We start from the raw sequence: 23,131 nt of genomic DNA, 5'->3' as shown, positions 1-23,131 counted from the left end.
GCATCATTATAATACACAGACATGCATGTATATATATATATATATATATATACATATATATATATATAATGCAAATATTTCTTAAATATATCCATGAATGAGTGTGTATTTCTATATACATAATAATTATGCCCAGTAGACACATATATTATGTAAACACGAACGTTTTTCACAAATGTTTTGCATGTAACAAACAAGAGGAGAAAAACGGCTACACAAAACGGTAGATCCTTTGTAGCCATAGCCAGGTTGACCGGTGCACAACTGCCTGAAGTTCTCTGCAGTTCTGGGGACAACATCAGCTCTGAGCTCCATAATCGCTCTTCCAACTGGCTTCTCGTTGACGGTGATATCGAAGAAAACTCCAGGCCTTGCCATGGTTTTAGATATTTTTGCGCTTACCGCTTAGATGACGCTAGGCTGAAGCGCGCTAACCGTGTTTCACTCGAGCGATTAGAAGTTTTTTTTTTTTTTTTTTTTTTTTTTTTTTTTTTTTATTTAAAGAATCAAGATTTACAAACAAACATGGCTGCATAGAATCAGTTACTTAAACAGTTACTTATGTCCTAAAATAGGACATAGAGGATATAACCTGAGGGAGCAGCTCTTAATATAAACAGTGAAAATTAAATGAATAATTAAAACAACAACAAAAGTATAATGACATGACATAAGGGGAGAATTCAAACATTGTTCAGTTATTAGCCTCAGTTGGGAAGTGTTTTAGGATGTCAAATATTTTTTGTGGAGCGATTAGAAGTGGCTTGCCCCCTTTATAAGTGACGCCTACGGCATGACGTCATGGGAAGAGCATGGGGTGTTCCCGACGCGAGTCACGCGACGCGTCGCAGCTGACGGAAGTGCAGGGCGCTTGTGTTGTTGTGCTCGTGCTCGGCTTGTGTCATGTACAGCGGTCTGTGATGTTGCGATGAGATGAGCGGTGCGATCATGGCAGCTCTATCGGGTCAGAGCGATGATCCCGCCGAACCGGACCAGTCCCTGCAGCACATGCTGAAGGCCATCGCGGACGAGCGGAACCGCCTGACCGTCAAACAGGACCTTAGCGGACTGGGTCAGTAGCCTACATTCAGCCATAAACATTCACAGCCTCTCTGTCCTTCGTTAACGCCGCACGTCACGTTAACATAACTTGATTTTATCATGTCGATCAAATGCCAAGACAGGCTCGTACTCATCAGCTATTGTTTCAGCTGGTGGTCCTTTATGACATCATAATTCACTAGGCGCGCCGCCGCTCTCTCGAGCCTGTGATGCCATAGTTCTATCTATCTATCTATCTATCTATCTATCTATCTATCTATCTATCTATCTATCTATCTATCTATCTATCTATCTATCTATCTATCTATCTATCTATCTATCTATCTAATGTCTGGCAGATTATCAGATGATATTAGGTTTATATTTCCTACTTTCCTGTTATGTTTGATGAAATACCAATACAACTCCCTCATAGCAAACACCTGTTGAAAATGACACAACTCGGTTGAAAATGACAACTCAGTAAATGTAAAGTATTAAGTCGACTATATATGTGACTCTGGATAGGACTATATTTAGCCCAACTATTTGAAAATCTGGAATCTGAGGGTTTAGAGAATCTAAATATTGAGAAAATTGCCTTTAAAGTTGTCCAAATTAAGTCCTTAGCAATGCATATTGCTATTAATAACATGTATAATATGTGTTTGTGTGTGTGTTATTCACATAGGAAATTTACAAAATATCTTGATGGAACATTTATCTATACTTAATATACTAATGATTTTTTGGCATAAAAGAAAAAAAAAAATCATTTTGACCCATACAATTGCCACAAATACCTGTGTGACTTATGACTGGTTTTGTGCTCCAGGGTCACTTATACCAAATAATATGTATAATTGCTTTGTAAAACTTTGGCTGATTGATTTCATTGACTATGCCTTTGAATTTTTCTGTCCTAATAACAACACAGCAAAAAGGCTTTGATTAACTTTTTAGCTGTTATGTGCTTTCTCTCTGCTGCTCTCATATTTCAGTCGTGTTGTCAGGGTCAGAGTTCTAGTGATTACTGAGTAACTCAAGTCGTACAAATCCATCATCAAAGATCACAGACAAAAACACATTAGAGTGTTTTTCTGTTCACCTCACTCAACTAAGCTAAATTCAACAGAGAATAGAAATTTTAGCCATTTTCCAGAACATATTTTCCCTCATCATATTTGATTATGGTGATGGTCTTTGTGCGTCATTCTCTCTTCCTGTCGTCTTTCTTTGATGTTTTGTCCCTTTTAAATATTTCATTCTCTGTGCGACACACTGTTAATGTTTTGCGTTTTACACGGCTCTTCACTTCTGCTTCTGTGAACATCTTCCTCTGGTTATAGCTGACACGTCTGTTTTAGTAACAATTTACTGTAATTTACTGTGTTCCTTCTATATGTAAAGTGCTTTGGGTGTCTAGAAAAGCGCTATATAAATGTAATGAATTACTATTAATATTTAATTTGGTAACGTAACACTAAACTAATAATTAACTTTTTATTATTGTTTATATTCTAGATTAAAGTTGTTGCATTATTTCATGTTTTGTTCATAAATAATACATGTTCATAAATAATACATGTTAATTTACACAACTTTAAATGTTAAAAATGTAAAATGGTTACCAAATGCTCTATTAACCTACTCTATTAACTGAATTTCACCTTATTCTAAAATGTTAAAATAAAACTCCCTCAATCCCTGTTAGTTAAGCAGTGGATAGTTGGATAATTTTCATGATGTTTTAATAAACCAAGGATATTTTGTTCTTTAAAATATTGTAACTCTCATGGTCATACTCTTGCTAGTTACTGGGGAAATAGTAGTATAGAAGTAGATATTGCAACCTTATGCCAAGTGATCCTGAAATTATGATATTAAAGGAATCGTTATCAGAGTTATATTACAAAAATATCCTGGCTAGGGTTGGGCGATATGACCAAAATCTTATATCAAGAAATGAGAAATTTAATTTTATGATACCCAGCGACTATACACCTATATTACCAAAGGTATTGGGATACCCCTTCCAAATCATTGAATTCAGGTGTTCCTATTCACTTCCATGGCCACAGGTGTATAAAATCAAGCACCTAGGCATGCAGACTTCTTCTACAAACATTTGTGAAATAATGGGTCGCTCTCAGGAGCCGCATGGGTCAGTGCATGCTGAGGTGCACAGTGCGCAGAATTCGCCAACTTTCTGCAGAGTCAATAGCTACAGACCTCAAAACTTTGTGTGGCCTTCAGATTAGCTCAAGAACAGTGCGTAGAGAGCTTCATGGAATGGGTTTCCATGGACTAGCAGCTGCATCCAAACCTTACATCATCAGATGCAATGCAAAACATCAGATGCAATGGTGTAAAGCAATGGTGTCACACTCTTCTGTCTTGCAATCTGATGGACAATTCTGGGTTTGGTGGTTGCCGGGAGAACAGTACTTGTCAGACTTCATTGTGCCAGGTGTAAAGTTTGGTGGAGGAGGGTTGTTTTTCAGGGGTTGGGCTTGGCCCCTTATTTCCAGTGAAAGAAACTCTTAATGCTTCAGCATACCAAGACATTTTGGAAAATTTCATGCTCCCAACTTTGTGGGAACAGTTTGGGGATGGCCCCTTCCTGTTCCAACATGACTGCACACCAGTGCACAAAGCAAGGTCCATAAAGTCATGGATGAGCAAGTTTGGTGTGGAGGAACTTGACTGGCATGCACAGAGTCCTGACCTTAATTCAGTAGAACACCTTTGGGATGAATTAGAGCAAAGACTGAGCCATGCCTTCTCGTCCAACATCAGTGCCTAATCTCACAAATGCACTTCTAGGAGAATGATCAAAAATTCACATAAACGCACTCCTAAACCTTGTGGAAAGCCTTCTCAGAAGAGTTGAAGCTGTCATGGATGTTATAGGCCAACTCCTTATTAAACCCTACAGATTAAGAATGGGATGTAATTAAAGTTCATGTGCATAGACAGACATCCCAAAATGTTGGCAATATGCTGTAAGGTAATGTAAGGTTATATCAGTTTCATAACTCTTCTAACCATTTTCAAAATAATAAAAAAAAAAGGCTAAAAAAACTCTCAAGCATACTGAACACAAGTAAACTGTGATAAAGAAAGCAAAGAAAACAAACTACAATAGAAAAAAGACACTTAAATGTGTCAAGACCTACTTGAAAAAACTTCAAGTACTAGAAATAAGAAATATTACATAAAATGTATAAACTAATCAAATGTATAAAACAATGAATTGTCTTTAATAAGAATAATTGTCAATTTAATTTGCACATAAAGTTACAAAAGTCATTTAGTCCAGAGCATTGATGGATTTTTTTTCTTTTTGTTGTTGTTGTTTGATTAACATTATTAAGGACAGCAGGTAAATTTGAATGCTGTCACTTAAGAGATCCCTCATACTTGTGCATTTTCTCTCAACAGTTTAGTTCACTTACTTAAACATGAATCACTGTTTACTTGTAAATACACTTTGTCACTTTGACACATGGGTATGTATATTTAACCATTCAAGCCCAATTAGGCAAAAAGCACTCACTCGCTCCATGCTTGTGGCTTGTGCGCAAATTATGCAATATCCCCAAATGCGCATAAAAATAGATGGATGGAAACATAGTTAATGCAACCTATCAATTTAAAAGGCTTCCATTTTGGTGAATCATGGAGGCATTTAGTGGTAGGAATTAGATAATTTAGTTGCTAGATTTGTTTCTCGCAGTAGAAGAACTGAAAAGTTTCAGTTGCTCCAGTGGAACTGAAGAGAAGAAAGTAGGTTGTTGGCAGGCAGTGCTTTAGATGGTGTGTGTGTGTGTGTGTGTCCGTGTGTCGAGTTGGCTTGTCTGTCTGTTGCTGTTGATCTACTGCAGCATCTGTTACTGCTGGACTTCACAATGCACACTAACTTAACTTCAGATTTGGCATTTTCATTCCATTCCATTTGTTTATGAAAGATGCATTAATCTTAGCTTGTATATTTAAAATTTCAGGCAGTACTGAACATCTTCCTCTTTCTAAATGGGGATATGAGAGCCCAGGTCATATGATAATTTCTCCTTTTTTGGTAGCTCTATATCCATGGAAGTAAATGTCATGTTAGGAGCTACTGAAGCACTACAATAAAACACTGTCCATTGGCAGGGTGAAGGTGCCAGAGCTGGTACAGTTCCAGTTTTCAGAACAGCTCTCAGTCTGGACAACACTAAATGGCTCATTAACATCAATAAAGATATATCAGCAGTGGACAACATCCAATGTAATGTGCTTAGCGGCTTCTGACACTTTTTGTTCCATGCTTGTCTGAAACAAGACTATCTATAGATAGATAGATAGATAGATAGATAGATAGATAGATAGATAGATAGATAGATAGATAGATAGATAGATAGATAGATAGATAGATAGATAGATAGATAGATAGATAGATAGATAGATAGATAGATAGATATGGCATCACAGGCTCGAGAGAGAGGCGGCGCGCCTTGTGAATTATGATGTCATAAAGGAGCACCAAATTTTATTTACATATTATATTAAAACACAATTTAATTATTTGCTAGTAATATAGCACTTTTTAAAATACAGATAGTTTCAAAGCAGCTTTACAGTGATAAGAGGAAAATGATGCAACAAAACAGGAATTTACTGTAACAATCGTTACATTTAACTTTAGGATGCATCAGAAGCAGCTCATGATGACATAGACACTGAATTAAATTACTTTTGTATAAGTTTTAAATGTTTTCAAACCTTGTAAAACGACAACTCATAGTTTTATGCAAGTTTTAGATACAAGAATTTAGATTTTAGAATTTAGAAGAATGTAGGGGGCACTTACCTGACACTGTTTTCAACTTAACTTTTTGAAAAGTTGTTTTCAACTTAAATGTAAAACTTTTGTTTGAAAGGCCATTCGATGTTTTGGGGGCCTGAAAACGTTTAAAAACGAGCGCAAGTTTTTTTGTGTGAAACTTATGACATCATATGCATGTGTGTAACATATAGGCATATAGTGTTTATTTATAAAGTGACATCGCAAACTACTGGCCTGGCATGAATAATACAGCGTTTGTAGTCATTTTTGCGGATATGTGTGAGCGTACGATGATAGTTTTGACACCGTTGTCACTTGCAAATATTTACAAAACCTCAAAGCAAAAACTTTTCAGTTGCTGTTGTGTAAACGTATCCTAGAACTAATAGCAAATTACTCATTTACTATTGGTTAATATTATTATCCTTGTCGTGAAAAAGTAAAATAATTTCAGAGGTGGAGCAACTTATTACAATTTTGGAATAAGCACGTAAATAAGATCTTCAAAACTGTTTGTCAAGTATACACTAACATTCAATATCACCGATAACAATGGCCAGAATTTTTCTAAAGCTGAAATCCATCTGCAAAACTTTTTCAAAAGATATTTTGCAGTCTGTCGAGTTTCTTTGCATGTATGTACTAAAAAAAACATATTGTGCATTTACTTTTTCACTGCATTTAAGTAAACACACTTCTGCTGTCTTGTAATAGATACTTGTTTTGTTTTGTTTAGGGTGCTTTAAGGATGACCGCATAGTGTTCTGGACGTGGATGTTCTCCACATACTTCATGGAGAAATGGGCGCCCCGTCAGGATGATATGCTCTTCTATGTGCGTCGCAAGCTTGCGTATGTCAGTGCAGATGACACAGAAGGGAAAAAGGTGAGATGAACTAGTTGTGAATTAGTTGTCACTGAACTTATTAATTGAAATTTCATATATGCCCTTGGTTATTTTATTTTTATTTTTTTTGAGCACTGCAACAAATGGTAGTCATACCATTGATATATTATTTTTAGGTAAACTCTCTTTAATGCCCAATGCCCAGTATGTCCTGTCCCCTGTACTCTGTTAATCTGTTATCACCTTCTCCCAAACAGGAAAGAATTACAGAGTAAATAACATCTGTATTAATTGCTAAGATAACAGAGAAAATGGCTTTATAATGAATAATCTGGACATTCTTTGAGATTAATGAGTTGGAGAACTTCTCAGATGTCATTTTGGATGTGGTTGGCAGAGCTAATTTATGAAATGTGAAACCATATTTGTTATTTAAAAGTAGGGATGCACTGAAAATTCTGGGCTGAAAAATCTGGATGCGCTTGGCCGAAAACCAAAGATGAAAATGCTTATTTATTTATATATATATATATATATATATATATATATATATATATATATATATATATATATATATATATATATATATATATATATATATATATATATATATATATATATATATATATATATATATATATGTATATACATATACAATGATACAAAAATAAGCTATTTATTATAATATTTATTATTATTTTAAATTAGCTATTTTTGTATCATTGTATTAATATTGGACTGGATGAAATTCAATTAATTTAATGACACTAAATAAAAAACATCTAAATTATCCGAAGTATAAGCCAAGATCAAATACACAAATTTGAAGCAAGGGTATAACAAAGTTACAAATAAAGTAAGGTAGGGCGGTCAAATGATTAATCTCAACTAATCAAATCCAAAATAGAAGTTTGTGTGTGTACTCTGTGTAATTATTATGTATATTTGAATACATACACATACATGCATATAATTATGTATACACTGTATATATTTATATCATTTATATTTTGTATATACATATAACAGATTTTTCTTAAATGTATACATGAATGTGTGTGTATTTATTTATACATAATAATTAAACACCGTACGCAGACACACATTTTGTAAACGCAAACTTTTATTTTGGATGTGATTTTGTTTGACAGCCCTAAAGTAAGGTCTAAAGTGGTACAGGTTTTACATTGGACCGAAATGTAAAATAACACTATAGTGTTCACTGTAGAAGTTCAGTATAGATTCATGTTTATTAAAGCTGTTTTGTTGTTTGATTAACATTAATGACTTAGCCACGGGTATTTGCATATAGGTTGCTGTCATTTTGAGATTGAATGCAAGAATCCAATATAATAATGCACATCCGATTTCTTTCTCCACCTTTACATTCATAATCGAAAAAAAGAAGAAGACATAATCGACTATTTACAAGAATACTTGCAGAGACTGGTATTTTTGACACAAGTTTGTATGCATGTTCCCGTTAAAGCACTTGGAGATGCAAAAGAGGAATCAATTTGCGGTATGTGCCTCTGTGTGTGTGCGCTTTGGGTGTGTGCGCGGCTGCACACAATAGCCACACAAGTACCAAATTAATTGTGAAGCTTAGCAATTAATCTGCAAAGCATTCATGCCGAACCAAGGGGCCTGGTCTGTATGGATCACGTATCAACTATTTTCCGTTTAACCCCTAGCATAGAGTGCACTGATAACGGCTAGAGCGAGAGTGAGTCAGAGTTTGATTTTCTGTAATCATGACTTGCTCTGGTTTCAGGTGGAGGTCGAGGTTTACAGAAGAGACTCTAAAAAGCTGCCTGGGCTCGGCGATCCTGACATCGACTGGGAGGAGAGCGTCTATCTCAATCTCATCCTGCAGAAAGTAAGCAAACCTTAATGCTATGAGGTTTATTTGTACAATGTAAACTAGGGCTGGGTGATATGGAGCAAAAAATATATCTCGATTATATTTTGCTATATCTCGATATACGATATACAGGGAGTGCAGAATTATTAGGCAAGTTGTATTTTTGAGGATTAATTTTATTATTGAACATCAACCATGTTCTCAATGAACACAAACTCATTAATATCAAAGCTGAATATTTTTGGAAGTTTTAGTTTTTAGTTTTAGCTATTTTAGGGGGATATCTGTGTGTGCAGGTGAATATTACTGTGCATAATTATTAGGCAACTTAACAAAAAACAAATTTATACCCATTTCAATTATTTATTTTTACCAGTGAAACCAATATAACATCTCAACATTTACAAATATACATTTCTGACATTCAAAAACCAAACAAAAACCAATCAGTGACCAATATAGCCACCTTTCTTTGCAAGGACACTCAAAAGCCTGCCATCCATGGATTCTGTCAGTGTTTTGATCTGTTCACCATCAACATTGCGTGCAGCAGCAACCACAGCCTCCCAGACACTGTTCAGAGAGGTGTACTGTTTTTCCCTCCTTGTAAATCGCACATTTGATGATGGACCACAGGTTCTCAATGGGGTTCAGATCAGGTGAACAAGGAGGCCATATCATTAGATTTTCTTCTTTTATACCCTTTCTTGCCAGCCACGCTGTGGAGTACTTGGACTCCACTTGGTGTGATGGAGCATTGTACACCAGTACTTGGTGTGATGGAGCATTGTCCTGCATGAAAATCATGTTTTTCTTGAAGGATGCAGACTTCTTCCTGTACCACTGCTTGAAGAAGGTGTCTTCCAGAAACTGGCAGTAGGACTGGGAGTTGAGCTTGACTCCATCCTCAACCCGAAAAGGCCCCACAAGCTCATCTTTGATGATACCAGCCCAAACCAGTACTCCACCTCCACCTTGCTGGTGTCTGAGTCGGACTGGAGCTCTCTGTCCTTTACCAATCCAGCCACAGGCCCATCAAGACTCACTCTCATTTCATCAGTCCATAAAACCTTAGAAAAATCAGTCTTGAGATATTTCTTGGCCCAGTCTTGACGTTTCAGCTTGTGTGTCTTGTTCAGTGGTGGTCGACTTTCTGCCTTTCTTACCATGGCCATGTCTCTGAGTATTGCACACCTTGTGCTTTTGGGCACTCCAGTGATGTTGCAGCCCTGAAATATAGCCAAACTGGTGGCAAGTGGCATCTTGGCAGCTGCACGCTTGACTTTTCTCAGTTCACGGGCGGTTATTTTGCGCCTTGGTTGTTCCACATGCTTATGCTGGATTGTTCGATGATCACGCTTCAGAAGCTTGGCTATTTTAAGACTGTTGCATCCCTCTGCAATATATCTCACTATTTTTGACTTTTCTGAGCCTGTCAAGTCCTTCTTTTGACCCATTTTGCCAAAGGAAAGGAAGTTGCCTAATAATTATGCACACCTGATATAGGGTGTTGATGTCATTAGACCACACCCCTTCTCATTACAGAGATGCACATCACCTAATATGCTTAATTGGTAGTAGGCTTTCCAGCATATACAGCTTGGAGTAAGACAACATGCATAACGAGGATGATGTGGTCAAAATACTCATTTGCCTAATAATTCTGCACTCCCTGTATATCTCGATATATATCTTTACAGGAAAAATAACCCCCTAAAAACTACAGCAAAAACAAATATGCCAAATATCATAGTCATAATATTTTTATTGAAGTGCAAAGAGGTAGTCAGTTCATGTAGGAACAATGTGCTTTTGACATAAAAAAAACTCCATGATTACATAAATAATAATAATTTAACTGTAAAATAAAAGAAATAATACATATAGCCTTAATTATTTTCATTCATTTTATGCCTTCAAAACATGAATCAAAGACAGTCAAAAAGAATCAAACATGGATTTTTTTACAGTTAAAGTAAACAGTAAGCATTTTGCAGAAAGATTGGGGCATGACTGAGATATAAATAAACTGATTTTGTCATAACACCACTTCCTGTCAAATTTATATAAAAATTCAAACAGTAGGCTAGATGTTGCGCTCTTTACTAAAGCGTGAGCGCCTCATAATGCGGTAGGCTACACGAGAGGCAAGCTTCCCTTCTTTTCCAGTTACAGAACGAAATATGAACGTCAGAAGGTAGGCTATATGATACAGTACAACTTACAGAAGAGCACTGCACTGTGTCTCAGGACACCCGGGATGTCGCGTTTTCCCTCTTGGTTAAAGCCTAGTTCAGACTGCACGATTTTCAAACTCGTCGGGTCACTGCTCTATTCACACTGCATGACTATCTGGGGTATCATTCAGTCACCGCTGTGTTCACACTGCACGATGGTTTGACGACAGAGGAGTTCACACTGCATGACTGAACAAGAGGAAGAATCGCCGACAACTCTCTCGCTCTCCGGTGTGCAAACTACGTTTCCCAAACACACGTGCGATGTGACAAGTAAACAACGCGAGATCACACGTGCGTCAGACCGGAGTTCTCGCGCGAGACTTGGAATTGTTATTAAAAATGATAAACTGCACAAAGTTTGCTTCAAATTGTAGGTGCGCTGATTTGTGGAGAAAAAGAAAATAGATTATGGCGGAAGATATTGTTGGAGAGACAGAGGGAGCCAGGATTTTGTTCTGCAAAGACAGTTTGAGGTAAATAAATAATTATTTAATGTGCTGCTGCTATGGCTGGATGTGCAAATGTTTGGCCTTTGTTTCTGTTTGATAGAATTGTAAATATATCTATTAAAATACTGAAATTCTGCTTTATAACTCCTCCCTGAACCTCCTGCTGCCCTGTATCTCACTCTCTCATTGGCTGTCGGTGTAATTTTCAGTCAGAACGCTGTTCACACAGCAGGAGTTTGAATCGCCGACAGGTCCAGATATTAAGCATGCCAAATATCTCACCGGCGTCGGCGACTCGTCGGCGATTCTCTCTGATCGCGTCTTTGATCATTCACACTGCGTGATTGTCACTCGCGTGCACGAGCACCGATTTGCCTGTGATCTCGGGCATTTGTCGGCGATTTCACAAAACCTGTCGGCGACTCAAAATCGGGGCAAAAATCGGGCAGTGTGAACTAGGCTTAAAACATGCATAGACCTATTCATCATAATCCTGTGATAAAGCTGACAAAATAATAATAGTAATGATATTGCAATAATGTTTAAATGTTTTTAAATAATATGCAATCATTTTAACATTTTAACCGAAAACCATGCAATCATTTTAACATTTTAACCGAAAACCATGCGATCAGTTAGACACAAATCATAAACTGACATGATTGCGACTGAGAGTGCGTCTCGCACCAATAGTGTCAATCACTAGCTTGACAAGCCAGACCCACATCAAGATGTTTGGTCTGGAAATTCACCATAGACAGGGCTCAGTCCGAGGGGCGGGATAAACGGTTGTCTTTCAAACTCCCTCTGCACGCGATAGGATAGCGGTACACCAACCGGAGCAACGACGGTGAAGGGGAGCTTGTTGACTGATTAAACATTCGCCGTATCCGGTCGGCTAAACTCCGAACACATCTTCCCTTTTTAAGAATGACTTCAGTGCCGCTCTTTGTTCTTTTCTCAGAGGAAAACTTAACTCCAAGTCTTCCGGAGGCGCGGGCAGAGCTGATTCGAAAGACCGCCGCCGTTCGCCAGTTTCTGTGTTTACTAGAAGACTGTGTTACTAGAAGCACGCAAACGCAACTCGGCCGTCGTCATTATGGCCCCGCCCGCCGACTCTATAGCCTACCTACACGATGTGATTGGGCCGTCCAGATTCTGAGGAATACAGCTCAGATAGGAATTGAGAGTTGCTAGACCACACTTGCGGTCAAATTAAATTTGCTGCCGCTAGGGTGCATCTAGATTTCTAGGCTAGTCAATCACCTGACTGTGGGTGAAACTTGCGTTTTGAACTATGATGAACATTAATATTTCTTTATGGAATTTATCAAGCAGTTGTGTAAGAAGGAAAAGCGTGGTCTCTAAACTAAGTCATAAACAACGCACGCGCTTGCCAACATGATAACTAATCCTCACCTGGTTGCGAACTCCGCCGTATTCAGTGAGACAACACGCGAAGGGAGGGGGAACAAAAGCAAGGAGGCAGGAGGCGCGCGAGCACAGCACAGAGAAGACAAACAAGCAAAGTGGTGGAATCAGAATTAAATATAAACAATATATCGATATATACGATATGTCAAAATCCATATCGAGTTAAAAAAAAAATCAAGATATCGCCCACCCCTAATGTAAACAATGAATTGGTCTAAAAAAATAAACAAAAAACCCAATCAGTGTCATTGATATTTTTTTGTATGCTGTTTTGGTATGGTTTTGTCCCACAGCTGGATTATGTGGTCACATGCGCAGTTTGCACACGCTCAGATGCAGGAGACATCCACATCCACAAAAAGAAATCGCAGGTAAGACAGCATTTGTGCAGATTGTGTATTAGGTTATACAGAAAGGGTTGACAGTCTTATTGTTCAATTTGCCGTTTTTTAGTCTAAGTTCAAGTTTATGATACTAAAAGGTGTGTATTATGAAAAGATTTGAATAAACTTTTCAATAGTCAGTTGTTTACTAATAAAATAAAAAAATCAGCATGGTTTGCAGTCTTACAGTTCAGTTAGCTTTTAATAACTTAACTTCAAAGTGACACTAAAAGTTATTATAAAGTGAAGTGTTCCACAGTAGCATACTTGATTATTGTGTATTTTAGCTGTTATTAGCCAAATCATAAAATTATAAAAATACTGATTGTTTGTAGTTTAATACATAAATAAAGTTGTTTAGTACCAAGAATCATAGTAACAGGGTTACAGGCTTTCATAGACAACATAGGAAGTCAGGGAAGGTCTTGTTTTTTAGGTTTCGTTAAACTGTTTACGCACTGGCAATAAAAAAAGCAGTTAATACTTGAAAACTCTTACCATTAGCCCCTCTATATGCAGTTTTACATATATTGTATATTGATATTTACGTGGTACTAGTCCTTTTTTACTTCCTTAAAGGTTGTTTACATGTCTGTCATAGTATTGTGCAAATAATCATTCAGCAGTGATTTACAATTTAGATGTTTAATATCTTTAATTTTAATTTTACTTCTCTGTATATGCTAATAAAAACGGTGGATCTCTTTATTTTACAGCAAGTGTTTGCCTCGCCCAGCAAACACCCAATGGACAGCAAAGGGGAAGAATCAAAAATGAGCTACCCCAACATCTTCTTCATGATTGACAACTTTGAGGAGGTAACTCTCAAATGTGGTGCTGGAGCAACGATGCTAGAACAAAACCGCTAATATACTCAAGAGCTGTGTACTGCAACATCATGAGGTTAATCAAAGGTGTGTGTCCTCAAAGATAAGGAAATGACATTAGATTTCAGGTCATATCACAGCGGTTGCTTTGAGGTGTGTATGAACTGGTTGGACAGGTTTGTGCTTTTGTGATGATGTTGTTGGCACGCTAGCACATAATTTCAGCGGGTTACACAAGCACAGATTAAGCCCAGTCTTAACACAACTATATTTATAAATCAACTTAAAAGGTTAGAGGCTGAGGTTTCTTGCACCGAACAATGCATGTGTTGGCTGATGATCAGTTGTATTCAGAAAAAGCTGGAAATGTGTTTTTGCGCACAAAATGGTTTGCCAAAGATTATTTTGGTTACATCATACTGTAATGGAAAAGGATGTTCTTTATATAATGTTTCTTACAAAAAGTTCCTTACATAATGTATATGTATATGTATATATATATATATATATGTATATATATATATATATATATATATATATATATATATATATATATATATATATATATATATATATATATATATATATATATATATAAAATATATTTGTCAGGTTCGGTTTTTAGGTTTTTTGGTCATAAATGTTCGAGGAGGGATTTGTACATTTGTCAGAACTTAAAATTAGTCTTAAATTAAGATCTTTTTTGTTCTGTACTCCAAACCAACATTTAATATTGTTATATATCTGTTGTGACAAGTGAACTCATTTCATACGAGACTCGTTGTATAGAGAATGTAGATTTAAACTGAAACGTTGAAATTGTGGACAAGAGTTTTCATAAATGATCAAAGATCGGACGGGTCGCATTTGTTGGGCAAAACAATCATTTCCATTTTTTTTTTCTTGTTTATTGTCATGAATTTGTATGTTTCATAATTGTTTTGCTGCTTAAATGCTATTAAAGGTGAAGTCTGTGAATTTTAGCAGCTTCTAGCAATGAGGTTATGAATTGAATCTGCCACTGCTCACCCCTCCCTATTGGAGCGCGCAGACAAGCTACAGGGGCCGGCACAGGACAAAAATGTCGTCATTGGAGAAAGTAGAGAGTGACTAGCATTCTGTAGAGAAGTTTGTTTGTTAAGGGCTACTGTAGATGACATGACTGCGCAAAATGCCTATACCATATTTCACTATAAGGAAACCTGCAGTGTATGTACATAGAAATGGCTCATTCTCAGTTAATAAAAAACATAACAGTACATTATTTAAGGTCTTTATACTCCACTGCAAACATAGTTATGTATATTACATTTGTCTATAGATCCTCATAAATACTACACGCTGAACCTTTAAATAATTTAAATGTTTTTGTTGTTGATATGCTATTGTGTCTATAGTTTTTTTTAGTTATGGCTAATTTAGTACTTTAATTTAAACTTAATAATAGCGTAGAACCTTAAATGGTTACAATTCATGTATCATTTTTAAATACAAACCTAAAGATAAGACCGATTATTACAGAAGTGAAGGCACTTCAAAAAATGAAAGTACAAATCAGTTATAGAAGTTTAACTTTACCTGTGAAGCACATGTACTGTCCAAATTATTTACTATAAAAAGATTACTATAAAATCAAAGCCATAAGCACACATACAAGTTGTTTTGCAAATTTGAATTTGATCTCACATAAATGGAGATCAAATTACCTTTTAATGGGACCATTAAAATGTCCAATTTCAAAACGGTTTCACAGGATGAACTTTCAACTGTTTAAGTTTTCAGATGATACCCAATTTATGATGATTACTAACACTGAGTGACAGCCTACATAATGAGTGATTCTGAAAGAGCAGTGGTGTAATTGTCATGATTGGCTGTGATTGGTGTGTGTATTTTGGGCAGGTGTTCAGCGATATGACTGTTGGAGAAGGTGAGATGGTCTGCGTGGAGTTGGTGGCCAGTGACAAAAGCAACACATTCCAGGGCGTCATCTTCCAAGGCTCAATACGCTACGAGGCCCTCAAGAAGGTCTATGACAACCGGGTACGCTTCCATGTGTGCCTGTCTTGTTTTCATTCTCTCATATGCTTCCTTGTTTGTAATTAATGGTATGTCTTTCCTTTATAGGTAAGCGTGGCTGCTAAGATGGCACAGCGGATGTCATTCGGCTTCTACAAGTACAACAACATGGAGTTTGTGCGGATGAAAGGACCTCAGGGCAAAGGTCATGCTGAGATGGCTGTTAGTCGAGTGCCCACTGGAGACACCTCACCCTGCGGCACTGAAGAGGACCAAGACTCCCCGCTCCACGAGAGGGTCGGTTCAACCCAAATACATGCTGCATCTTAATTCTTTCCCTGCCCGTGTTTTTGAATAAAGTTGAATGTAGGGGTGGGCGATATAGCCTCAAAATTCTATATATCAAAATATAAAGAATATATGCGATAATGATATTTATGACGATATAGTAAAGTAATTGTAACCTAATTAATTTATGCCATGGTCTGTCTGAATATTCGATTCTGATTGGCTGAAAAATGTGTAATAAAATCATTTAATGCACAGGTAGTTCCAAGTCAGGATAATCACTGTTCTATATTAATAGCCTGTTCTCATTGAAGCACGTGCACACACACACTTCACTCGCATATAGAGAGTGGAGATCGTGCTTCGCGTTCGGGGTCACAGAAATGCATCAATGCCGCCCCGTGACATTTACCAATAAAATAGCTAGGTTACTGGATCACTACATTATGCTTCTCAGCAACGATGGGGTTACACTACTATTTTTGATCTTGAGATTCTGTACTGTACAATGCGGAAAGCTAGAAAATGGCGGGGAAAGAGTTAAATTACTGCACAAATCTGAGTTTGTTCTCTTTATTGAAAATATATGTGACTGTGCTTTGCGCTTTTAATAACTTTTAGACAGTTGTTCCACAATGTAGGTTTACAGATATAGATCAACATTTCCAGTAAATACAGAAGTGTGCTGTTCACACAAGCAATGGCATTCTCTCTTTTTAAATGTAAGATTAAAAGTACTAATCACTGCATAAGAGTAACTATAGAACTGTATATAGATATACTATAAATATCTGCAGAGCCTGTAGCTTCGACAGAGCTTTATGATTGGCCCAAAGCAGATTTCTTACATCAGTGCATCAGTGCCTAACCCATCTGTCCGTGTACATGCTCATAACGTTAATCTTCATTCTTTGTACACACACAGCATCATACAAGTTATTTATTGGTACAGTTACAAACTTTGGCACCACTTTATTTTAGGGGTGGCCTTAACTACTATATACTTACATCAAAAAATAAGTACAATGTACTTATTGTCTTCATATTGTTTTGCGAAACACTTTTGCTGATACTGAGGTGGGATATGGGTAAAGTTAAGGACAGGTGTGGTGGTATAGGTAGTTTAAGGGTAGGGTCCTAACAGTGTAATTACAAATGTTACTACAGAAATAAGTTACAAATGTAATTACATGAAGGTAATTTTGAAAATGTAAGTATAATGTAAAAACATGTATGTACGCAATAAGTGCATTGTATGAAATGATTAATTACAATGTTAGTACATAGTTGTTAAGGCCACCTAATATAAAGTGGGTCCCAAACTTCACATAATTTACAGGTAATTAACCAGTAAATGTGTGAATGGTGCTAGTGTTGCAAACATTGTGATATGGAAAATACAGTAGCTCAAAATAGCCCTAACACTATTTGCATAGGTAACATAGGTTTGTTTTAAACAACCCTTTAAAAGTTTTCAAACGTATTGCAAATTTTCATTAGAAGTCCATCAATTTATAAATTATACACAAAAAAACATAATAAAACAAATGAATCAATATCATGTCAAAGAAACACTGACAGTTGTTTTCCTTATAGGTGACATCATTCAGCACTCCCCCTACCCCAGAGAGAAACAGACCCTCTTTCTTCTCACCGTCACTCCGGCGGAAAGTGCCCCGAAATCGAAACGCTGAGATGAAGAAATCGCATTCAGCGAACGACAGTGAGGAGTTTTTCAGAGAGGAGGATGATGAAGGTACAGAAACACACTAGACCAGTGGTGACATTAAACAACAGTTGAACCATTTTAGTGGCGTGTCTTATAGATTAGAAAATATTCTAATTATACAATGACAAGTTTTTTTCAGCATCCGTGTTCTGATCTGTTGGCGATCTCCTGCAGTCTTAAACTGCAAATTACTGAACCAAATATCCATACAGGGTGGCCATTTTAGAATGTGTTGGTTAGAGCTGTCAAAGCTCATAGTATGTTAAAACACTGTTTTTTTATTTATTTATTTTGTTTTTTTTAAAAACAAATTAACCAATATTACTTTTTTTTTTTTTTGACACAATCTCATGATTTCAGTCAAAATAGTTTATTCAGCCCCACTTTATATTAGGTGGTACTATTTACTTACAAGAAAAAATAAGTACAATGTACTTACTGTGTTTAAATTGTATTGCAAAACATCTTTGCTGATATTAAAGTGGGATATGGGTGCAGTTAGGGACAGGTGTGGTGGTATGGGTCAGTTTAAGTGGTCAGGGTTAGGTGTAAGGGAAGTGCCAACTGTGGAATTACAAATGTAAATACAGAAATTAATTACAGACAATTACATGCAGGTGTTTTTTAAAATGTAAGTACAATCTAAAAACATGTATGTACACAATAAGTGCATTGTATCAAATAATTAATTAAAATGTTAGTGCATAGTAGTTAAGGCCACCTAATATTAAGTAGGTCCATTTATTCTATTGACAGCCCTAGTTTTAAAGCGGAATAAATAAAAAAACAAATATGCATACAACTTTGTGGAGGACAAACATCCTTTTTTTTAACTGCCCCATCCAAAGTAAAATGAAGGTTCATTCCTCTCTCCTCAGACCTGTGCAACACTACAAACCTGCGCTCCCGCTCTCTGTCAGGCACTGGCCGCTCGCTGGTGGGTTCTTGGCTCAAGCTGAACAGACAAGAGGAGTATTTTCTGCTGTATTCTCATCTCACCTATGTGACTCTTCCTTTGCATCGTATCACCACAGGTACAGCACACCTGCCCCTCCATACATGATGGCAAGCTGTTTTAGCTTAAAATGTAGTGTAAGAGCTCTCTAATTGGAATTCTTACTATTAAGAATAGTAGAATAGAATTAAATAGTTTAACTAAAGTGCTATGTTCTTCATTCTTTCTAGTGAAGACAATTTTAGAGCTCTACAATAAAAAAACTGCATTACAGAGCTCTCTATTCTGCATATTTATTATAATATACGCCTAATGTTATTTTCAAAAACATAGGTTTTTAGTAATGAATAGCAGTGTGTGTTAGGCTCTAATGATCTGTTAAAAAATGATATCCAAGTAATAGTGTTATAGTACTGTTGATAAAAATCATAAAATGATATTTAGAGCAGAAAACATTGGTAGGCTACGTACTAAAAGCTCTTTTTATACAGGTGAATGTACACTCAAACAGAAAAGAGGCATATAAATGTATACCAAGTGGTATTCATATTTATTTATGGTTGCAAAATACTTATTTTGTTCAGCATTGCTAGGGTTTTATTCACGTTTACAAAACAATGCTGAGGCTGGGTCCTGTTACGTCACTGGTCATTTGGGCTAGGGGTGTGCAATATTTATTTATTGTCTGTTAATTTCATAATTGTTATTGAGTGTGTCACTCACTTTGCAAAAAAGCAAACAAAAACATCTTAAAGAATCCAAAAGTATTCACTGTTTGATGAAGCCTAGATTTAATTGAAGTTATGATGGAAAAAATATCTCTGCACAAGTTTGTTTGATCACACTTTAGTTTAGTCAAGTTGAATTTATAAAGCGCTTTTACAATGACAATTGTTTCAAAAAAAGCTTCACAGTGTTAAACAGGAAAATATTCCTTCTCTGGAGATGCTATCGGTTGATGCTATCAGCTCATTTCAATTTATCATATAGTGACAATATGGGCAGATCAGTAATAAAGTTGATAAAATTAATTTAGTAATTCATTTTATTTGGATATTTAATTGAAAACTTTAATTGAAAACGAAATTTTAGTGTCCCCAACTGAGCAAGCCTAGCCTAAGGCGACGGTGGTAAGTAACCAAAACTCCATCAGGGCATGATGGACAAAAATAAACCTTATGAGAAACTAGGCTAAGTCGGGGTACCAGTTCTTCTTCGGCTAATTAACAAACAGTGTATGATTATTATTCTAGCAACCTTAAAGGTCAGAAATCATATTAGATTGAATATTCAAAAGTTTGAGGTATCACGCAAGAGACAGGTTTATTGAGGATGACGCGTCGATTACACAAAAATATGAATAAATTTGAAGGATTTTTTGAAGGAAACAATTATCATTGTAATTGTTACCAGTAAGAATTGACCTGGAGAGCTTAGAGCTCTCTAAGGGGGCGTTCACACTTGTAGTTCGGTTCGTTTGGTCCGGACCAAAAAACAAAAACATAATGGTCCTGGTCCGCTTAGCGTTCACACAGGCATTTTTAACAGCGAACCTAAAGTTACCGAACCAAATGCATAGGGAGACGCTCACAACCTGATTGGTCGGCTTATATGACGTAGGAGCTCGTTTACCGAACATTCAAAACAATGCTGTGTGCAGATTACACGCACGGGCAGTTTATGCGTTTACATATGGCATTATTTTTTACCAGAGAACTCATGAAGAGCTCATGAAATGTTCACAACATTCAAAACAACACTGTGTGCTGGATTAAACACGATCATTTTATGCGTGTAACACATATGGCATTATTTTTACCCCCTGAGAACTCATGAAGAGCTCATAAAATGTTCAAAACATGAACTTTGATGAGAAGAGCCAGGTATGCTTTTTGTGTGTTTTTTCTAGCATTTTCGAAACATGCTCGTCTGACCAAATATTGACTAGGCACTTCCTCGTTGCTCCATGTTTTCCCTTTAACGTTAAAGTTACTCATTTTGGATACACCGATCTTTCCGCATCGTTAAATCAGCTGCATTATGCGTCACATCTTGTGACATTACGTCCGGTTTTTGGTCCGTTTACATGTCTTTGGTCCGTGTTGCGTTCATATATCAATCGAACCGCACCAGAGTTCGTTTGGAAGCGGACCGAGACCCATCTTTTATAGCGGTCTCGGGCCGCTTGTTTGGTGCGCACCAGGGTTCGGATGGCAGCGTTCACATATGTTCAAATGAACCGCACTAACCGAGCAACCGCACCAGGGTTCGTTTTAATCGAACCAAACATGACAAGTGTGAACGCACCCTAACTGAATTGTTACTAGTAAAAATGCAATTAGGACAAGTAATGCTGGTGACATTTTAAGCTATAGTGGCTTGCCATATATACAAATAAATTAACTGTAATGGTTAATGGCCCTCTAATGTGTTTTTTTTTTTTTTTTTTTAGATATTCTGGAGGTGAGACAAAAGCCCATTTTGATGACATAGCATTTCCAGACTCCTCAAAAACAGTTACCAAGTGCCTCCTCACATCAGGCCCCTGAGGAACCACCATCTGGCATCTGGACAGATAACCAAAAAAAAACTACAGTGACGAGAAGAGGAAAAGGGAACAAACTCAATCAAGAAGTGCCTCTTCCACCTGTTCTTCAGCGAGACACCCTCCAGAACGGCTTGAGACCTGGAACTAAAGTGGCACTAGACCATGATGTGAAAGGGAAATAATACACAAACGAATGTCGTTCTTGTAAATACACTGCTGCTTAGATATAAAAATGAAATGTACCACACGACCACAGCCGTCTCCCTTCCTTTCTTCCTTCCTCCCTCAAGAGACACTCGTAGGTTTCACGATATTGCTGATTTTGTGCATAGTATATTTTCCAAAGGACATTTCCTCTCAGCTCTAGGCCTTAATACATCGCTAACCAGCTAATATATACAACACGCCATCCTTTTGATAGCCCATTGCTAATGAACAGCAGATGTCCAGCAAACATCCTCCTTTACTTACATGATTGTCTGTTATTTGATATGTTCAAGGGGATTTATGATATCCAAATACTAGTGAACATGACGTGTCTCCTAAGAGGGCTGACGCATGTTTTAGGGCTCGGAAGAAAGATGATAACAGCACCTGAGCACAGTTCTTGGAAACATCTCCGTCCACAAAGACACTTTGTCCTTAAACACAACACTGCTTTTTTGTCCTCCGCTGTGATTTCTTCAAGTTTGGTGACGCTCGTCTTCGAGTTTCAGTTTTCAGAACTCTTTTGCACTAAAGGGCTTTTGGAGTTGAACATGATTAGCCAACCCAAAGTGTCAGTATTACTTTGTTTTTTTGTATGTGTGTGTGTCAGCTGAATGTAATAATGATCCGACAGCTTTAATATCCATTTGATATTTGATAGGGAGATTTGCCAGCAGCATTTTGAAGTTGTTGTTCAAACTATTTTAACACCCTAGTCCTCTGTTTTATTTATTTTTTGCTGTAGGTTGCAAAGCTTCAATTGAAGGTTGTTTTTAAGGAAGTCCAAGTTTGTTAAACGCTTTACATGCGCTTTTGTATCAAGTGGTAATTCAGCAGTAAATGTGCATGTTGTCATATTTATGTTGGTAATATATATATACACATTTTCTGTACATCTTTATGAAAATACACATAAAAAAAAGCTCTTGTTGATTATTATTTTTTTTGTTTTGCTTTTGCTTTTGCCCAAAAGTGTTTTCTCACACAAGTGTTTTCACAAATTCTTGGAAAATGTAAAATGTGAAGGGATAATAATATTTCCCCCAAGTTATTACCTTTCATAAGTAAACATAATTTAAAACTGAAATGTTTAGTTCACCTAAATATTGTCATTAATTACTCACCCGTCATTCTAAACCTGCAAGACATTCGTTCTTCTTTAGAACACATATGAAGAACTTTTTGATGAAATCTGAGAAATCTTTCTGTCCCTCCATTGACACTGACGCAACTACCACTTTGATATCACTTAAAACAGTTCATAAAGAGTTTAAAGAGATATTTAGATTGAATTAAGGCTTGCAGGTTTGGAAAGACACTGAGGGTGAATAATTAATTACTTTAAGGAATAGTTCACCCAAAAATTTAAGTCCACTTACTGTTTGTGTCATTTAGTGATAGATGCTTTCGAAACACTGACTGTTTCATGAAATTTCAAAGCATTTACAAATCTTTTGTTTCAAAATGCGT

At 36.6% G+C, this 23,131-nt stretch overlaps 1 protein-coding gene across 1 annotated transcript; it reads left to right on the top strand.

The window, feature by feature from the left end:
* Positions 1-764: 764 nt before the first annotated feature.
* kiaa0930 lies at positions 765-22,594 on the top strand. The gene is made up of 10 exons (XM_067427051.1): positions 765-1,072; positions 6,609-6,757; positions 8,493-8,597; positions 12,999-13,076; positions 13,805-13,906; positions 15,818-15,958; positions 16,043-16,231; positions 17,819-17,978; positions 18,830-18,985; positions 21,359-22,594. Exons 1-10 carry the CDS (start codon positions 934-936, stop codon positions 21,397-21,399), a joined length of 1,260 nt encoding a protein of 419 aa, XP_067283152.1. The 5' UTR covers positions 765-933; the 3' UTR covers positions 21,400-22,594.
* Positions 22,595-23,131: the final 537 nt, after the last annotated feature.

The sequence above is a fragment of the Pseudorasbora parva genome, chromosome 20, assembly GCF_024679245.1.
Source record: "Pseudorasbora parva isolate DD20220531a chromosome 20, ASM2467924v1, whole genome shotgun sequence".
NCBI lineage: Eukaryota > Metazoa > Chordata > Actinopteri > Cypriniformes > Gobionidae > Pseudorasbora > Pseudorasbora parva.
This window is presented reverse-complemented; position numbering and strand designations above follow the sequence as displayed.